Source organism: Pseudophryne corroboree, chromosome 6 (assembly GCF_028390025.1).
Source record: "Pseudophryne corroboree isolate aPseCor3 chromosome 6, aPseCor3.hap2, whole genome shotgun sequence".
In the NCBI taxonomy this organism is placed as follows: Eukaryota; Metazoa; Chordata; class Amphibia; order Anura; family Myobatrachidae; genus Pseudophryne; species Pseudophryne corroboree.
Genome location: NC_086449.1, coordinates 293,032,445 through 293,053,427, shown reverse-complemented (window position 1 = coordinate 293,053,427; position 20,983 = coordinate 293,032,445). Strand labels below are relative to the sequence as shown.

The window sequence follows — 20,983 nt, the reverse complement described above, 5'->3', positions numbered from 1 at the left end:
TGATCCCGACGACACGTCTGTTGTTCCTAGGGATGATTCTGGACACTGTTCAGAAAAAGGTATTTCTTCCGGAGGAGAAAGCCAGGGAGTTATCCGATCTAGTCAGGAACCTCCTAAAACCAGGAAAAGTATCTGTGCATCAATGCACAAGAGTCCTGGGAAAAATGGTAGCTTCTTACGAAGCGATTCCATTCGGCAGATTCCATGCACGAACTTTTCAGTGGGATCTGCTGGACAAATGGTCCGGATCGCATCTGCAGATGCATCAGCGGATAAAATTGTCCACAAGGACAAGAGTGTCTCTGCTATGGTGGTTGCAGAGTGCTCATCTGTTAGAGGGCCGCAGATTCGGCATACAGAACTGGGTCCTAGTGACCACGGATGCCAGCCTGAGAGGCTGGGGAGCGGTCACACAGGGAAGAAACTTCCAGGGCGTGTGGTCAAGCCTGGAGACGTCTCTTCACATAAATATACTGGAGCTAAGAGCAATCTACAATGCTCTAAGCCTGGCAAAACCTCTGCTTCAGGGTCAGCCGGTGTTGATTCAGTCGGACAACATCACGGCAGTCGCCCACGTAAACAGACAGGGCGGCACAAGAAGCAGGAGGGCAATGGCAGAAGCTGCAAGGATTCTCCGCTGGGCAGAAAATCATGTGTTAGCACTGTCAGCTGTGTTCATCCCGGGAGTGGACAACTGGGAAGCAGACTTCCTCAGCAGACACGATCTGCACCCGGGAGAGTGGGGACTTCATCCAGAAGTCTTCCACATGATTGTGGTCCATTGGGAAAGACCAATGGTGGACATGATGGCGTCCCGCCTCAACAAAAAACTGGACAGGTATTGCGCCAGGTCAAGAGACCCTCAGGCAATAGCTGTAGACGCTCTGGTAACACCATGGGTGTACCAGTCAGTGTATGTGTTTCCTCCTCTGCCTCTCATACCAAAAGTACTGAGAATTATACGGCAAAGGGGAGTAAGAACGATACTCGTGGCTCCGGATTGGCCAAGAAGAACTTGGTACCCGGAACTTCAGGAGATGCTCACGGAAGATCCGTGGCCTCTACCTCTAAGACGGGACCTGCTTCAGCAGGGACCGTGTCTATTCCAAGACTTACCGCGGCTGCGTTTGACGGCATGGCGGTTGAACGCCGAATCCTAAGGGAAAAAGGCATTCCGGAAGAGGTCATCCCTACCCTGGTAAAAGCCAGGAAGGAGGTGACTGCACAACATTATCACCGCATTTGGAGAAAATATGTTGCGTGGTGTGAGGCCAGGAAGGCCCCGACGGAGGAATTTCAACTGGGTCGATTCCTACATTTCCTGCAAACAGGATTGTCTATGGGCCTCAAATTAGGGTCCATTAAGGTTCAAATTTCGGCCCTGTCGATTTTCTTCCAGAAAGAATTGGCTTCAGTTCCTGAAGTCCAGACTTTTGTAAAAGGAGTACTACATATACAGCCCCCGGTTGTGCCCCCAGTGGCACCGTGGGATCTTAATGTAGTTTTGGATTTTCTCAAATCCCATTGGTTTGAGCCACTCAAATCGGTGGATTTGAAATATCTTACATGGAAAGTAACCATGCTACTGGCCCTGGCTTCAGCCAGGAGAGTGTCAGAATTGGCGGCTTTATCGTATAAAAGCCCATATCTGATTTTCCATTCGGACAGGGCAGAACTGCGGACGCGTCCTCACTTTCTGCCTAAGGTGGTTTCAGCGTTTCACCTGAACCAGCCTATTGTGGTGCCTGCGGCTACTAGCGATTTGGAGGATTCCAAGTTGCTGGACGTTGTCAGAGCATTGAAAATATATATTTCAAGGACGGCTGGAGTCAGAAAATCTGACTCGCTGTTTATACTGTATGCACCCAACAAGCTGGGTGCTCCTGCTTCTAAGCAGACGATTGCTCGTTGGATTTGTAGCACAATTCAACTTGCACATTCTGTGGCAGGCCTGCCACAGCTTAAATCTGTCAAGGCCCATTCCACAAGGAAGGTGGGCTCATCTTGGGCGGCTGCCCGAGGGGTCTCGGCATTACAACTCTGCCGAGCAGCTACGTGGTCAGGGGAGAACACGTTTGTAAAATTCTACAAATTTGATACCCTGGCTAAGGAGGACCTGGAGTTCTCTCATTCGGTGCTGCAGAGTCATCCGCACTCTCCCGCCCGTTTGGGAGCTTTGGTATAATCCCCATGGTCCTGACGGAGTCCCAGCATCCACTAGGACGTCAGAGAAAATAAGATTTTACTTACCGATAAATCTATTTCTCGTAGTCCGTAGTGGATGCTGGGCGCCCATCCCAAGTGCGGATTGTCTGCAATACTTGTACATAGTTATTGTTACAAAAAAATTGGGTTGTTATTGTTGTGAGCCGTCTGTTCAGAGGCTCCTACGTTTGTCATACTGTTAACTGGGTTCAGATCACAAGTTGTACGGTGTGATTGGTGTGGCTGGTATGAGTCTTACCCGGGATTCAAAATCCTTCCTAATTGTGTACGCTCGTCCGGGCACAGTATCCTAACTGAGGCTTGGAGGAGGGTCATAGGGGGAGGAGCCAGTACACACCACCTAGTGGTCAAACTTTTAAATTTTGTGCCCTGTCTCCTGCGGAGCCGCTATTCCCCATGGTCCTGACGGAGTCCCAGCATCCACTACGGACTACGAGAAATAGATTTATCGGTAAGTAAAATCTTATTTTTACTATCACGGTGTGCGTGTCCTGTTTTTATTTGGGTATTTTTTTTCCAGTAGAACTACAGGTACCAGCGGGCCCGTTTTTCTCCCGCATGCTGGTACTTGTGGTTCTCCAAGTACCAGCTTGCTGGGAGGCTTGCTGGGACTTGTAGTACTACTGGAAAAAAACAATATTCTTTCAAATTTCTCAAGGCTATCAGCCCCCCATCCGCAGCCCTTGGATGGGGGGGGACGACAGCCTCGGGCTTCACCCCTGGCCCTTGGGTGGCTGGGGGGGGGACCCCTTGATTGAAGGGGTCCCCACTCCCCCAGGGTACCCCGGCCAGCGGTGACTAGTTGGGTATTTAATGCCACGGCCGCAGGGCGCTGTATAAAAGTGACCCCCGGCTGTGGCATTATCTCCTCCAGCTAGTGGAGCCCGATGCTGGTGTAAAAAATACGGGGGACCCCTACGCTTTTTGTCCCCCGTATTTTTTGCACCAGCACCAGGCGCAGAGCCCGGTGCTGGTTTTAAAAATACGGGGGATCCCCTGTCATTTCCCCCCCCCCCCCGGATTTTAGAACCAGGACCGGCTCGAAGAGCCCGAGGCTAGTTATGCTTTGGAGGGGGGACCCCACGACATTTTTTTTCAGGATTTTACCATTCCATTTAAAAAATATATATATAATAATATTTTTAAAAATATATAAATAATACTTGTGCCTCCAAAATAGACAAACCAATTACCTAATCCCTTCTAATATAAATAGATATGCTATTACCAATAAAAAAAACACCAAAAAAAACATGTTTTAATTTTTTTTTATTAGATTCCCCCACCAAAGTGTGGCGGATTGAAAATTACGAATTTACTGTCTAAAAGCACGGTTGTCGAATTTCCAAACTTCAATTGAATATACTTTTGGCGAATTGCTGCATTTGTACCATTGCAGAAATGTCGAATTTGACAAATGTCGAATTTCAAAAAGTCGAATTTTGAAAGTCCGTTTTTTTGACGGAAAGTACTGAATTGCATTGTCGATTTTTTTTTTTTTTTTTTTTTTGGCGAAAAAGTCCAGTTTTTCGACAATTTTGGGAATTCGACCGCAATTGCATATACCGCATAATGTAGTGTGCCTAACCAGTGCGACATGAGCACTGCTTATATGTGAATCTTAAATGATTATGCAGTTCCCATGATCCTAAGTGGCAGTGCACATTTACTGCTTGCCATAATAAGTGGCCAGCAGGACTATGTGCTGCATAGCCTGTTGCTTCATGGTGGGGCAGCTGGTAAAATAAGTGCTCCCTACATAGGATGTATTTGTTCATATTCTACAGTGTGTACAGAAGCCATACCAGAGCATTGCAGCTAATACTTTTCCTTCTCATTTTGCATACAGGGTTTTTCATCCGCCCATTTTATAAAATGATGCTTCAAAAGGCAATAACACTGAATGACATGGAATCTGTGGTATGTTGTCTTAATTATTGTAATGTATGTTCTTCATATGATCTCCTGCAATGAATGCAGAGTATGTAATCACGTTATCTCCTTTGCATATATCCACTATAAATTAAATTAACTGCCTCTGCAAACATCTTGTTTATCAATAGTCATTTTTCTGAGTGCTCCTTTGTGTGCTAACATACAGTACTTAGGTTAGTAATGGCTATTGTAGAGTATTGTAGAGATCTTGGCAATCAGTGCATTGAAATGATGTAATGACTTATGATGATGGAAACCACACACAAGAATGGTCTTCTGTGTTCTGTGACTAGAGGCATTTTCAGGTTTTCCGTTCCCTTGATAAGGAAAATGTTTGAACTTTTTCAAACAGGAAGTGTGATATTATAGATAGTGGTTGTTATGTTTGAAGATGTCAACAGCCAGAGACAGATTGGGAACCTAAGATGTCCCTGGAAAATAATTGTGGAAGCTGTCTCACGTGGGCAGGTGTAAAGGGCCGTACTGACAGGGAAATTTCCCCCCAGAGATGTGTGCTGAGCGGTCTAGCACAGACCGCTCAGCACACATCTCTCCACTCGCTCAGCACAGCGCAATGTACTTAGCGAGAGAGAGGTAGGGGGGGGAAGGGGGCACGGCGGGGTGGCGCTCATTTCACCCAGCGGGGAAATGAGCAGCCTGCTAGATTGCGCCTGCATGCAGGCCAATGTAGCACCGGCAATAGCGATGTGCGGGACCGCGCATCGCTGTCGCCGCCACCCCTACACACAGAGTGATGTTCAGCTAATTTCTCTGACGTCCTAGTGGATGCTGGGAACTCCGTAAGGACCATGGGGAATAGCGGCTCCGCAGGAAACTGGGCACAAAAGTAAAGCTTTAGGACTACCTGGTGTGTACTGGCTCCTCCCCCTATGACCCTCCTCCAAGCCTCCGTTAGATTTTTGTGCCCGGCCGAGAAGGGTGCATTCTAGGAGGCTCTCCTGAGTTTCTTAGTAAAAGTTTAGTTTTAGGTTTTTTATTTTCAGTGAGACCTGCTGGCAACAGGCTCACTGCATCGAGGGACTAAGGGGAGAAGAAGCGAACCTGCCTGCTTGCAGCCAGCTTGGGCTTCTTGGCTACTGGACACCATTAGCTCCAGAGGGACCGAACACAGGCCCAGCCTCGGAGTCCGGTCCCAGAGCCGCGCCGCCGGCCCCCTTACAGAGCCAGAAGCAAGAAGAGGTCCGGAAAATCGGCGGCAGAAGACATCAGTCTTCACCAAGGTAGCGCACAGCACTGCAGCTGTGCGCCATTGCTCCTCAGGCACACTTCACACTCCGGTCACTGAGGGTGCAGGGCGCTGGGGGGGGGGCGCCCTGAGCAGCAATAGAAACACCTTGGCTGGCGAAAATACATCACATATAACCCCCAGGGCTATATGGATGTATTTTAACCCCTGCCAGAATACAGCAAAAAGCGGGAGAAAAGTCCGCCGAGAAGGGGGCGGAGCTTATCTCCTCCGCACACGGGCGCCATTTTCCCTCACAGCTTCGCTGGAAGGACGTCTCCCTGAATCTCCCCTGCAGTCCTGCACTACAGAAAAGGGTAAAACAAGAGAGGGGGGCACTAATTAGGCGCAGTATAAATAAAACAGCAGCTATAAGGGGAAAAACACTTCTATAAGGTTATCCCTGTATATATATAGCGCTCTGGTGTGTGCTGGCATACTCTCCCTCTGTCTCCCCAAAGGGCTAGTGGGGTCCTGTCCTCTATCAGAGCATTCCCTGTGTGTATGCTGTGTGTCGGTACGATTGTGTCGACATGTATGAGGAGGAAAATGGTGTGGAGGCGGAGCAATTGCCTGTTATGGAGATGTCACCCCCTAGGGAGTCGACACCTGAGTGGCTGAACTTATGGAAGGAATTACGTGACAGTGTCAGCTCTTTACAAAAGACGGTTGATGACATGAGACAGCCGGCTACTCAGCTCGTGCCTGTCTAGGCGTCTCAAAAGCCATCAGGGGCTCTAAAACGCCCGTTACCTCAGATGGCAGATACAGACGCCGACACGGATACTGACTCCAGTGTCGACGATGAAGAGACGAATGTGACTTCCAGTAGGGCCACACGTTACATGATTGATGCTATGAAAAATGTTTTACATATTTCTGATAATACAAGTACCACTAAAAAGGGTATTATGTTTGGTGAGAAAAAACTGCCTGTAGTTTTTCCTGCATCTGAGGAATTAAATGAAGTGTGTGATGAAGCGTGGGTTTCCCCCGATAAAAAACTGATAATTCCTAAAAGGTTATTAGCATCATACCCCTTCCCGCCAGAGGATAGGGCACGTTGGAAAACACCCCCTAAGGTGGATAAAGCGCTCACACGTTTGTCAAAACAGGTGGCACTACCGTCTCCTGATAGGGCCGCCCTTAAGGAACCTGCTGACAGAAAGCAGGAGAATATCCTAAAATGTATATACACTCACACGGGTGTTATACTGCGACCAGCAATCGCCTCAGCCTGGATGTGCAGTGCTGGGGTGGCTTGGTCGGATTCCCTGACTGACAATATTGATACCCTGGATAGGGACAGTATATTACTGACTATAGAGCATTTGAAAGATGCATTTCTATATATGCGGGATGCACAGAGGGATATTTGCCGACTGGCATCAAGAGTAAGTGCGCTGTCCATTTCTGCCAGAAGAGGGTTATGGACGAGGCAGTGGTCAGGTGATGCTGATTCCAAAAGGCATATGGAAGTATTGCCTTACAAAGGGGAGGCGTTATTTGGGGTAGGTCTATCAGACCTGGTGGCCACGGCAACTGCTGGGAAATCCACATTTTTACCCCAGGTAGCCTCTCAACATAAGACGCCGTATTATCAGGCGCAGTCCTTTCGGCCCCATAAGGGCAAGCGGGCAAAAGGCTCCTCATTTCTGCCCCGTGGCAGAGGGAGAGGAAAAAGGCTGCAGCAAACAGCCAGTTCCCAGGAACAGAAGCCCTCTCCCGTTTCTGCCAAGTCCTCAGCATGACGCTGGGGCTTTACAAGCGGACTCAGGTACTCCCCTAAAGTCTGCTTTACCGACGTCTCCCTCCGACAGGGAGGCGGTATTGGAAGCCATTCACAAGCTGTATTCCCAGCAGGTGATAATCAAGATACCCCTCCTGCAACAGGGACAGGGGTATTATTCCACGCTGTTTGTGGTACCGAAGCCGGACGGCTCGGTGAGACCTATTTTAAATCTGAAATCCTTGAACACTTACATACACAGGTTCAAATTCAAGATGGAGTCACTCAGAGCGGTGATTGCGAACTTGGAAGAAGGGGATTATATGGTGTCTTTGGACATCAAGGAGGCTTACCTCCATGTCCCAATTTACCCTTCTCACCAAGGATACCTCAGGTTTGTGGTACAGAACTGTCACTATCAGTTTCAGACGCTGCCGTTTGGTTTGTCCACGGCACCCCGGGTCTTTACCAAGGTAATGGCCGAAATGATGATACTCCTTCGAAGGAAGGGAGTTTTAGTTATCCCGTACTTGGACGATCTCCTGATAAGGGCAAGATCCAGGGAACAATTGGTAGTCGGGGTAGCACTATCTCAAGTAGTGTTGCGGCAGCACGGTTGGATTCTCAATATTCCAAAATCGCAGCTGATCCCGACGACACGTCTTCTATTCCTAGGGATGATCCTGGACACAGTCCAGAAAAAGGTGTTTCTCCCGGAGGAGAAAGCCAGGGAGTTATCCGAACTAGTCAGAAACCTCCTAAAACCAGGCCAAGTGTCAGTGCATCAATGCACAAGGGTCCTGGGAAAAATGGTGGCTTCCTACGAAGCAATCCCTTTCGGCAGATTCCACGCAAGAACTTTCCAGTGGGACCTGCTGGACAAATGGTCCAGATCGCATCTTCAGATGCATCAGCGGATAACCCTGTCACCAAAGACAAGGGTGTCTCTCCTGTGGTGGTTGCAGAGTGCTCATCTTCTAGAGGGCCGCAGATTCGGCATTCAGGACTGGGTCCTGGTGACCACGGATGCCAGCCTGCGAGGCTGGGGAGCAGTCACACAGGGAAGAAATTTCCAGGGCTTGTGGTCAAGCCTGGAGACATCACTTCACATAAATATCCTGGAGCTGAGGGCCATTTACAATGCCCTAAGCCAAGCAAGACCTCTGCTTCAAGGTCAGCCGGTGCTGATCCAGTCGGACAACATCACGGCAGTCGCCCACGTGAACAGACAGGGCGGCACAAGAAGCAGGAGGGCAATGGCAGAAGCTGCAAGGATTCTTCGCTGGGCGTAAAATCATGTGATAGCACTGTCAGCAGTGTTCATTCCGGGAGTGGACAACTGGGAAGCAGACTTCCTCAGCAGGCACGACCTCCACCCGGGAGAGTGGGGACTTCACCCAGAAGTCTTCCACATGATTGTAAACCGTTGGAAAAAACCAAAGGTGGACATGATGGCGTCCCGCCTCAACAAAAAATTGGACAGGTATTGCGCCAGGTCAAGGGACCCTCAGGCAATAGCTGTGGACGCTCTGGTAACACCATGGGTGTACCAGTCAGTGTATGTGTTTCCCTCCTCTGCCTCTCATACCCAAGGTACTGAGAATTATAAGACGGAGAGGAGTAAGAACTATACTCGTGGCTCCGGATTGGCCAAGAAGGACTTGGTACCCGGAACTTCAAGAGATGCTCACAGAGGACCCGTGGCCTCTACCTCTAAGAAGGGACCTGCTCCAGCAAGGACCCTGTCTGTTCCAAGACTTACCGCGGCTGCGTTTGACGGCATGGCGGTTGAACGCCGAATCCTGAAGGAAAAAGGCATTCCGGAAGAAGTCATTCCTACCCTGATCAAAGCCAGGAAGGATGTGACCGCAAAGCATTATCACCGCATTTGGCGGAAATATGTTGCGTGGTGCGAGGCCAGGAAGGCCCCAACGGAGGAATTTCAACTGGGTCGATTCCTGCATTTCCTGCAAACAGGAGTGTCTAAGGGCCTAAAATTAGGATCCATTAAGGTTCAGATTTCGGCCCTGTCGATTTTCTTCCAGAAAGAACTGGCTTCAGTTCCTGAAGTTCAGACGTTGTCAAGGGGGTGCTGCATATACAGCCTCCTTTTGTGCCTCCAGTGGCACCTTGGGATCTCAATGTAGTTTTGGGGTTCCTAAAATCACATTGGTTTGAACCGCTTAAATCTGTGTCTTTTGAAATATCTCACATGGAAAGTGGTCATGCTGTTGGCCCTGGCTTTGGCCAGGCGCGTGTCAGAATTGGCGGCTTTATCTTATAAAAGCCCTTACCTGATTTTCCATTCGGACAGGGCAGAATTGAGGACTCGTCCACAATTTCTCCCTAAGGTGGTTTCAGCGTTTCACCTGAACCAGCCTATTGTGGTACCTGCGGCTACTAGGGACTTGGAGGACTCCAAGTTGCTGGACGTTGTCAGGGCCCTGAAAATATATGTTTCCAGGACGGCTGGAGTCAGAAAATCTGACTCCCTGTTTATCCTGTATGCACCCAACAAGCTGGGTGCTTCTGCTTCTAAGCAGACTATTGCTCGTTGGATTTGTAGTACAATTCAGCTTGCACATTCTGTGGCAGGCCTGCCACAGCCAAAATCTGTAAAAGCCCATTCCACAAGGAAGGGGGCTCATCTTGGGCGGCTGCCCGAGGGGTCTCGGCTTTACAACTTTGCCGAGCAGCTACTTGGTCAGGGGCAAACACGTTTGCTAAATTCTACAAAATTTGATACTCTGGCTGAGGAGGACCTGGCGTTCTCTCATTCGGTGCTGCAGAGTCATTCGCACTCTCCCGCCCGTTTGGGAGCTTTGGTATAATCCCCATGGTCCTTACGGAGTTCCCAGCATCCACTAGGACGTCAGAGAAAATAAGAATTTACTTACCGATAATTCTATTTCTCGTAGTCCGTAGTGGATGCTGGGCGCCCATCCCAAGTGCGGATTGTCTGCAATACTTGTACATAGTTATTGTTACAAAAAAATCGGGTTGTTATTGTTGTGAGCCGTCTGTTCAGAGGCTCCTACGTTTGTCATACTGTTAACTGGGTTCAGATCACAAGTTGTACGGTGTGATTGGTGTGGCTGGTATGAGTCTTACCCGGGATTCAAAATCCTTCCTTATTGTGTACGCTCGTCCGGGCACAGTATCCTAACTGAGGCTTGGAGGAGGGTCATAGGGGGAGGAGCCAGTGCACACCAGGTAGTCCTAAAGCTTTACTTTTGTGCCCAGTCTCCTGCGGAGCCGCTATTCCCCATGGTCCTTACGGAGTTCCCAGCATCCACTACGGACTACGTGAAATAGAATTATCGGTAAGTAAATTCTTATTTTCTAAGCAATCTAGTCAGATTGCTTAGAAATTAGCTGAACATCGCTCCGTGTGTACCCCCTTTAATCAACTATAGTCGGGACCAACACACATTAGCACATTATTATCCTTTGAGAAATCTGTGGTAGGCAGGAGTAAAGCAACATGCAGTAGTTTCCAGAGTTACAGCAACACAATCCAGACCGTGTCACAGTAGGTGGACCTGACACACAAAAAGGCTTTACAGTATTGTGCCGTGCCACTAGTATTTGATTAATGTAAAGAAATGAAACTTGAGTCCTACATCAGAAGCTCAAACAGCAGGGCTCCTGGAACATGCTCCCATAAGACAAGTGGCATAGTTGGCACCTAACACTATCATTGCAATAACCCCCCACCTTAAAACGTGGCTGCCAGTAAGCGGTGAATGGAGTAGAATGATTGGGTATAGTGAAGTTCACAAAAAAAAATGACAAGAAAAAACCAGGCAGCCCCATTAGGCCTTAAGCTTACATGAAAATGCATGACGTCCTATGGAGAATCCTTACCTTAGCACAGCGCTGATTACACTAGGGCCTCATTAGCTAGTCAGAGTAAGCACATTTGTATTTGCTAATATAGAGTAGTGCATCAGTGTTATAATTTTGCAGAGCAATGCAAAAAAGATTATTGACATGAGTGTGTTGAAGCGCATATTTCTAAGAATTTTGTACCAGCTGAGTGCTGGTAATCTATAGGTATCTGACCATTCTGTGTCTGCATGTTAGGGCAATGTAATATAACTTACACACTTAATAGGAAAGTGTAATAAACAGTCCCTTTCTCACCTCACTTTCTTGATTCAGTTAGACAGACATTTGCATTAAACAAGCAGCACTTATAGGAGAATACCTGAAGTTACTATTTTAAGTGATTGATACTCTTCTAAATCCTTCTAAGATCTATTCTTGTGTCTCTTGAGAGTGGAGATGCTCTAGGTTGACTGTCTAAGAGCAGCTTACTGCTAAGAACATCCCATATGCTTTGTACGAGTGGTAGAGCTGGGAGAGGGAGAAAACTGTTCTGATCTTTTCTGGAGTACTCATTTGATTCACTATTTAATACAATTGCTCCATTTAGTGCTACTCATAGCTGTATAGTATATAGCTCTGTAGATTCTTTGCATAATCTTAAATAAACCCAGTTTCTTGCAGGTTTGGTATACAGTCATGTTTGATCCCAATTGTCAGCTTTGTAGTGTTTGCTCTTCCTGACATGATTTGTAGTACGCTACCAATAGGAACACTTATATCCAATGGTAGCGGTGCACTCTTGGCATTATGTTAACTCTTTACTGTCTGTGGTCAGTGGTGGCCCCTTGCTGACTGCCAAGTGGAAAAGACAGCACATATGCTGGCCACCTGTTGCTGTCCTTACCCCAGTAGCCAAACACTTGACCAAGCACATATATTGCTAGTACTTTCACTACCATAACTTAGAAGGCACACATTCTTGCATTTACAGTTTTGTTTCCCTTTCTGAGTTGTCCCTTGCTATAACTTTAGTTTTACTAACAGCCAAGTTAGAATTACTGCACTCCATGCAGTAATTTTTCATGGTCCTTGACTGAAAAAGAAGAGCTGCGGGGGAAGTTTGTGAGCTGGGGACCAATCAGAAACCTAGGTTATAGCTAGGTTACACAGCTCTGGTGTTAATACATCTGTAAAGGAAGATAATATACATACTTTGTGCATTAATGACTGGCAGTAAGTTGTTGATAAAATTTTCAGAAATTATTTACCATAAATATTTATCGTCCCATAGGACAGTGAATATTACAATTCTCTCCAGTGGATACTAGAGAATGATCCCACAGAACTAGACATACGATTCACTGTGGATGAGGAACTTTTTGGACAGGTATTGGATAGTAGTGGTAGCTGGGTGACTGGCTGAGTGCTCTGGCAATGTTTATAACTGTGTTTTTGTCTAATTTTTCAAGACTCATCAACATGACCTTAAACCCGGTGGGACAGACATAGTAGTAACCAACAAGAACAAGAAAGAGTATATACAGTAAGTATATAGATGATCCTCGATGCATCCCCAGGTAACTGTATTAATGTGAACCTGTTACCATTGTATTTATCTATTGTATAGTGTACACCCTTAACTAATCAGTGAAGAATTACATTTAGGTTTCCTTATTTGTACTCTGAGACCTGCTGTCACTACATCAAGGGTTCATTGTTACTGGACTCTGTGTGGTATGTGCTTTGTGCCTGACTTGCAACTCCAGGCCACAGTGCCCTCACCCTCCGTGATCCTGTTCATTGTTTTGACCATGTTGTCGGGCTTTAGTTTTTTTGTTTTTTGTTTTTTTTGGGGGGGAAGGGGGGGGGGGGGTCCCATGTACATTTGCCCCATGTACATTTGCCCCACTGTGTGCTGTGCCTGTATGCTATACCTCATAGAAACATAGAGTTTGGCGGCATATGAGAACCACTCACTCAGGTCTTCTGCCCATGTACATACACACACTTGCATGCTAGGATTAATTTTGTTGGGAGCCATTTAAACTACCAGTATATATTTTTAGACTGTGGGAGTACTCGGAGGAAATCCACGCAAGCACGGGGAGAATATACAAACTCCACACAGTTAGGGTCATGGTGGGAAACGAACCCAGTGTAAATTTTGGTGATGAAAATTTTGGCTAAAAGTATTCATCAACTACAGTTTATTTCAGGACTAAAATTAGACTAAAATGAAAATAAGATTTTACTTACCGATAAATCTATTTCTCGTAGTCCGTAGTGGATGCTGGGACTCTGTCAGGACCATGGGGAATAGCGGCTCAGCAGGAGACAGGGCACAAAATTTAAAAGTTTGACCACTAGGTGGTGTGTACTGGCTCCTCCCCCTATGACCCTCCTCCAAGCCTCAGTTAGGATACTGTGCCCGGATGAGCGTACACAATAAGGAAGGATTTTGAATCCCGGGTAAGACTCATACCAGCCACACCAATCACACCGTACAACTTGTGATCTGAACCCAGTTAACAGTATGACAAACGTAGGAGCCTCTGAACAGACGGCTCACAACAATAACAACCCGATTTTTTTGTAACAATAACTATGTACAAGTATTGCAGACAATCCGCACTTGGGATGGGCGCCCAGCATCCACTACGGACTACGAGAAATAGATTTATCGGTAAGTAAAATCTTATTTTCTCTGACGTCCTAGTGGATGCTGGGACTCCGTCAGGACCATGGGGATTATACCAAAGCTCCCAAACGGGCGGGAGAGTGCGGATGACTCTGCAGCACCGAATGAGAGAACTCCAGGTCCTCCTTAGCCAGGGTATCAAATTTGTAGAATTTTACAAACGTGTTCTCCCCTGACCACGTAGCTGCTCGGCAGAGTTGTAATGCCGAGACCCCTCGGGCAGCCGCCCAAGATGAGCCCACCTTCCTTGTGGAATGGGCCTTGACAGATTTAGGCTGTGGCAGGCCTGCCACAGAATGTGCAAGTTGAATTGTGCTACAAATCCAACGAGCAATCGTCTGCTTAGAAGCAGGAGCACCCAGCTTGTTGGGTGCATACAGTATAAACAGCGAGTCAGATTTCCTGACTCCAACCGTCCTTGAAATATATATTTTCAATGCTCTGACAACGTCCAGCAACTTGGAATCCTCCAAATCGCTAGTAGCCGCAGGCACCACAATAGGCTGGTTCAGGTGAAACGCTGAAACCACCTTAGGCAGAAAGTGAGGACGCGTCCGCAGTTCTGCCCTGTCCGAATGGAAAATCAGATATGGGCTTTTATACGATAAAGCCGCCAATTCTGACACTCTCCTGGCTGAAGCCAGGGCCAGTAGCATGGTTACTTTCCATGTAAGATATTTCAAATCCACCGATTTGAGTGGCTCAAACCAATGGGATTTGAGAAAATCCAAAACTACATTAAGATCCCACGGTGCCACTGGGGGCACAACCGGGGGCTGTATATGTAGTACTCCTTTTACAAAAGTCTGGACTTCAGGAACTGAAGCCAATTCTTTCTGGAAGAAAATCGACAGGGCCGAAATTTGAACCTTAATGGACCCTAATTTGAGGCCCATAGACAATCCTGTTTGCAGGAAATGTAGGAATCGACCCAGTTGAAATTCCTCCGTCGGGGCCTTCCTGGCCTCACACCACGCAACATATTTTCTCCAAATGCGGTGATAATGTTGTGCAGTCACCTCCTTCCTGGCTTTTACCAGGGTAGGGATGACCTCTTCCGGAATGCCTTTTTCCCTTAGGATTCGGCGTTCAACCGCCATGCCGTCAAACGCAGCCGCGGTAAGTCTTGGAATAGACACGGTCCCTGCTGAAGCAGGTCCCGTCTTAGAGGTAGAGGCCACGGATCTTCCGTGAGCATCTCCTGAAGTTCCGGGTACCAAGTTCTTCTTGGCCAATCCGGAGCCACGAGTATCGTTCTTACTCCCCTTTGCCGTATAATTCTCAGTACTTTTGGTATGAGAGGCAGAGGAGGAAACACATACACTGACTGGTACACCCATGGTGTTACCAGAGCGTCTACAGCTATTGCCTGAGGGTCTCTTGACCTGGCGCAATACCTGTCCAGTTTTTTGTTGAGGCGGGACGCCATCATGTCCACCATTGGTCTTTCCCAATGGACCACAATCATGTGGAAGACTTCTGGATGAAGTCCCCACTCTCCCGGGTGCAGATCGTGTCTGCTGAGGAAGTCTGCTTCCCAGTTGTCCACTCCCGGGATGAACACAGCTGACAGTGCTAACACATGATTTTCTGCCCAGCGGAGAATCCTTGCAGCTTCTGCCATTGCCCTCCTGCTTCTTGTGCCGCCCTGTCTGTTTACGTGGGCGACTGCCGTGATGTTGTCCGACTGAATCAACACCGGCTGACCCTGAAGCAGAGGTTTTGCCAGGCTTAGAGCATTGTAGATTGCTCTTAGCTCCAGTATATTTATGTGAAGAGACGTCTCCAGGCTTGACCACACGCCCTGGAAGTTTCTTCCCTGTGTGACCGCTCCCCAGCCTCTCAGGCTGGCATCCGTGGTCACTAGGACCCAGTTCTGTATGCCGAATCTGCGGCCCTCTAACAGATGCGCACTCTGCAACCACCATAGCAGAGACACTCTTGTCCTTGTGGACAATTTTATCCGCTGATGCATCTGCAGATGCGATCCGGACCATTTGTCCAGCAGATCCCACTGAAAAGTTCGTGCATGGAATCTGCCGAATGGAATCGCTTCGTAAGAAGCTACCATTTTTCCCAGGACTCTTGTGCATTGATGCACAGATACTTTTCCTGGTTTTAGGAGGTTCCTGACTAGATCGGATAACTCCCTGGCTTTCTCCTCCGGAAGAAATACCTTTTTCTGAACAGTGTCCAGAATCATCCCTAGGAACAACAGACGTGTCGTCTGGATCAGTTGGGATTTTGGAAAATTCAGAATCCACCCGTGTTGTTGGAGCACTACTTGGGTTAGTGCTACTCCGACCTCCAGCTGTTCTCTGGATCTTGCCCTTATCAGGAGATAGTCCAAGTAAGGGATAATTAAGACGCCTTCTCTTCGAAGAAGGATCATAATTTCGGCCATTACCTTGGTAAAGACCCGGGGTGCCGTGGACAATCCAAACGGCAGCGTCTGAAACTGATAATGACAGTTTTGGACCACGAACCTGAGGTACCCTTGGTGTGAAGGACAAATTGGAACATGAAGGTAAGCATCCTTGATGTCCAAGGACACCATAAAATCCCCTTCTTCCAGATTCGCTATCACTGCTCTGAGTGACTCCATCTTGAACTTGAATTTTTGTATGTACAGGTTCAGAGATTTTAGATTTAGAATCGGTCTTACCGAGCCGTCCGGCTTCGGTACCACAAATAGCGTGGAGTAATACCCCTGTCCCTGTTGTAGGAGGGGTACCTTGACTATCACCTGCTGAGAATACAGCTTGTGAATGGCCTCCAATACCGTCGCCCTGTCGGAGGGAGACGTTGGCAAAGCAGACTTTAGGAAACGGCGAGGAGGGGACTTCTCGAATTCCAACCTGTAACCCTGAGATACTACCTGCAGGATCCAGGGGTCCACCTGCGAGTGAGCCCACTGTGCGCTGAAATGTTTGAGGCGACCCCCCACCGCCCCTGAGTCTGCTTGTAAGGTCCCAGCGTCATGCTGACGCCTTTGTAGAAGCCGGGGAGGGCTTCTGCTCCTGGGAAGGAGCTGCTTGTTGCAGTCTCTTACCCTTTCCTTTGCCTCGGGGCAAATAGGAATGTCCTTTTGCTCGTTTGTTCTTATAGGAACGAAAGGACTGCGGCTGAAAAGCCTGCGGCTTTTTCTGCTGGGAGGTGACCTGGGGTAAAAAGGTGGATTTTCCGGCCGTTGCCGTGGCCACCAGATCCGATAGACCGACCCCAAATAATTCCTCCCCCTTATACGGCAATACTTCCATATGTCGTTTGGAATCCGCATCACCTGACCACTGGCGCGTCCATAAACTTCTTCTGGCAGATATGGACATCGCACTTACTCTTGATGCCAGAGTGCAAATATCTCTCTGTGCATCTCGCATATAAAGAAATGCATCCTTTAACTGCTCTATAGTCAGTAAAATACTGTCCCTATCCAGGGTATCAATATTTTCAGACAGTGACTCCGACCAAGCCACGCCAGCACTGCACATCCAGGCTGAGGCGATTGCTGGTCTCAGTATAACACCCGTATGTGTGTATATACTTTTTAATGTATTCTCCAGCCTCCTATCAGCTGGATCCTTGAGGGCGGCCGTATCAGGAGACGGTAACGCCACTTGCTTTGATAAGCGTGTGAGCGCCTTATCCACCCTAGGAGGTGTTTCCCAGCGCGCCCTAACCTCTGGCGGGAAAGGGTATAATGCCAATAACTTCTTTGAAATTAGCAGTTTTCTATCTGGGGTAACCCACGCTTCATCACACACTTCATTCAGTTCCTCTGATTCAGGAAAAACTACTGGTAGTTTTTTCACACCCCACATAATACCCCTTTTTGTGGTACTTGCAGTATCAGAGATATGCAAAGCCTCCTTCATTGCCGTGATCATATAACGTGTGGCCCTACTGGAAAATAGGTTTGTTTCTTCACCGTCGACACTGGATTCAGTGTCAGTGTCTGGGTCTGTGTCGACCGACTGAGGTAAAGGGCGTTTTACAGCCCCTGACGGTGTCTGAGACGCCTGGACAGGTACTAACTGGTTTGCCGGCTGTCTCATGTCGTCAACCGACTTTTGTAGCGTGCTGACACTATCCCGTAATTCCATAAACAAAGCCATCCATTCTGGTGTCGACTCCCTAGGGGGTGACATCACCATTACAGGCAATTGCTCCGCCTCCACGCCAACATCGTCCTCATACATGTCGACACACACGTACCGACACACAGCAGACACACAGGGAATGCTCTGATAGAAGACAGGACCCCACTAGCCCTTTGGGGAGACAGAGCGAGAGTTTGCCAGCACACACCCAAGCGCTATAAATATATATAGGGACAACCTTAATAAGTGTGTTCCCTTTATAGCAGCTCAAATATTATAAATATCGCCAATAAGTGCCCCCCCTCTCTGTTTTTACCCTGTTTCTGTAGTGCAGTGCAGGGGAGAGTCCTGGGAGCCTTCCTCGCAGCGGAGCTGGGCAGGAAAATGGCGCTGTGTGCTGAGGAGAATAGGCCCCGCCCCCTTTTCGGCGGGCTTCTTCTCCCGGTTTTTTTGGTACCTGGCAGGGGTTAAATACATCCATATAGCCCCAGGGGCTATATGTGATATATTTTAGCCAGAATAGGTATATTACATTGCTGCCCAGGGCGCCCCCCCCAGCGCCCTGCACCCTCAGTGACCGCTGGTGTGAAGTGTGCGGAGAGCAATGGCGCACAGCTGCAGTGCTGTGCGCTACCTCATGAAGACTGAGACGTCTTCTGCCGCCGGTTTCTGGACCTCTTCTCTATTCGGCATCTGCAAGGGGGTCGGCGGCGCGGCTCCGGTGACCCATCCAGGCTGTACCTGTGATCGTCCCTCTGGAGCTAGTGTCCAGTAGCCTAAGAAGCAAATCCATCCTGCACGCAGGTGAGTTCACTTCTTCTCCCCTAAGTCCCTCGTTGCAGTGAGCCTGTTGCCAGCAGGACTCACTGAAAATAAAAAACCTAACAAACTTTTTCTAAGCAGCTCTTTAGGAGAGCCACCTAGATTGCACCCTGCTCGGACGGGCACAAAAACCTAACTGAGGCTTGGAGGAGGGTCATAGGGGGAGGAGCCAGTACACACCACCTAGTGGTCAAACTTTTAAATTTTGTGTCCTGTCTCCTGCGGAGCCGCTATTCCCCATGGTCCTGACGGAGTCCCAGCATCCACTAGGACGTCAGAGAAAACTGAGCTCCACTGACTAAATCTTGACTAAAACAAAGCAAAAGAAAAAGACTAAAATGTGACTTTGAACCAACTACAGGTTTTCCAACTAAATTGAAAGTCCTTGTCAAAATTAACACTGATCAAACCAACCTACGCAGTGCACCCCAGATGGGTTCCTCAGATGGTTTCTCCGTAGGCAGGATATACTACACGTGGTTCTATTCATACAGGGTATGTCATACTACTGCACGTCAGTCTTCCCATATATGCTTCAGGTCCTTGTATGGCTTATCTACCATAGTGTAACCTTTGCAGTGCGCCCAATATGGCTGTCTCACCTGGTACGCTCGTGGATGGGATGAAAAATACATGGACCTGATGGTTATGTTGGGTCACTACCCCTAGCGCTAGGATGCTGCAACCACCCATTTTGGGCCACAACTTCTAGGCGTTACCAAATTCCACCCAGAGCAGTGGTAGCCAACCCTGGTCCTCGAGAGCTACCAACAGTTCACGTTATTCAGCTCACCTCGCAGGTGCACATGTGCAGTTATAACTAACAGTCACATTTTAAAAGATCCACAGGGGGATTCTGTGAGGAGACCTGGAAAACGTGCACTGTTGGTAGCTCTCGAGGACCAGGGTTGGCTACCCCTGACCTAGAGTAATCCTACGTAGTGCACCTAAGATGGCTGGCTTGCCTGGTACCTCTTTTGGTGGAATGTACATCCCGTGGAATTTTTTACCCAGAATTCCTGCTCCAACCCTGCATTATGCTTATTGTTCTCTGTAAGTTCTGTTTTTAATTATTTTTGTGTGGTTTTCTACTTCCTGTCATTCTAAATCCTTTTTACAAAGTATAATGTTTTTAATGTCTATGAAGCGACTGCTGGAGAAAAGCGCTATATAAATATTACTATTATTACTGCTATTTTAAGATGTAACTATTTCTTCTACAGATGTATCTTTATATAGCTTTACTGCAGTCCTTCCAAACGGCCCCTCTTGGCATGCCAGATCCCATCAGATTCTGCTAGTGTCAGGCATCTTTTTTGCATAGTCTTTTACGAAAATGCATTTTAGTCCTGTGGGTCTCTGAATGCATACAAAGTGCTACGATGCAGTGATTGTGGCTCTTTTCCATGTCTAGTTCCTTTGTGCTTCATTTACAGACTCAGGGAGAAATTTACTAAGGGTTGGCCTTGGTCAGTTTGCGTTTTTTGTAAAAAGAAGTAATTTGCGAATTTGAAACCATTATAATTAAGACTAAACCAATCAGAAAGCTAATAAAAGCCCACCAAGTTATCTGCAGCACTCACTCTCAACTCTCAACCATTGCAGAGGCAGGTTTTGCTGTAGCCTGCATCCAGGCACTGATTTCATGTGTCCTGCACCAGCTGATTGATTGGGGATTTTGTCTGCATTACGGTGACGTGTGGAGTAAATTGAGCCGTGAGTTGATGCGTGCTGGCATGTGACTTGTGAGGCATTCTACTGCGGGTTATAGCACATTCAAATGTGACTTCTGAGGCGCCTTCCCATGCGAAAGCTGCAAAATCGACAGTTTGCACACGCCACAGAGCAACAACATACACCATCGAAAGACTAAGATGCAAGTGAAAACGCTTTTTGGTAAATGTGTAATTTCTCTAACGTCCTAGTGGATGCTGGGGACTCCGTAAGGAACATGGGGAATAGACGGGCTCCGCAGGAGACAGGGCACTTTAAGAAAGAATTTGGATACTGGTGTGCTTTGGCTCCTCCCTCTATGTCCATCCTCCAGACCTCAGTTTGAATCTGTGCCCGGACGAGCTGGGTGCTACTTAGTGAGCTCTCCTGAGCTTGCTAGAGAGAAAGTATTTTGTTAGGTTTTTTTATTTTCAGAGAGATCTGCTGGCAACAGGCTCTCTGCTACGTGGGACTGAGGGGAGAGAAGCAGCCCTACTCACTGAAGATAGGTCCTGCTTCTTAGGCTACTGGACACCATTAGCTCCAGAGGGATCGTACACAGGATCGCACCCTTGGTCGTCCGATCCCGGAGCCGCGCCGCCGTCCCCCTCGCAGAGCCAGAAGACAGAAGCCGGCGTCAGAAGCAAGAAGACTTCGAAATCGGCGGCAGAAGACTCCAGTCT

At 48.0% G+C, this 20,983-nt stretch overlaps 1 protein-coding gene across 6 annotated transcripts in view; it reads left to right on the top strand.

Annotated features, from left to right (window-relative positions):
• Positions 1-20,983, top strand: part of NEDD4 (NEDD4 E3 ubiquitin protein ligase) — a 470,501-nt gene that overhangs the window by 415,098 nt on the left and 34,420 nt on the right. For all 6 annotated transcript variants that reach the window (XM_063926139.1, XM_063926140.1, XM_063926138.1 and 3 more), the window contains 3 exons: positions 4,076-4,146; positions 12,259-12,354; positions 12,437-12,510. In XM_063926139.1, the coding sequence (XP_063782209.1) occupies positions 4,076-4,146; positions 12,259-12,354; positions 12,437-12,510 (241 nt within the window). The remainder of the gene's footprint in view (positions 1-4,075; positions 4,147-12,258; positions 12,355-12,436; positions 12,511-20,983) is intronic.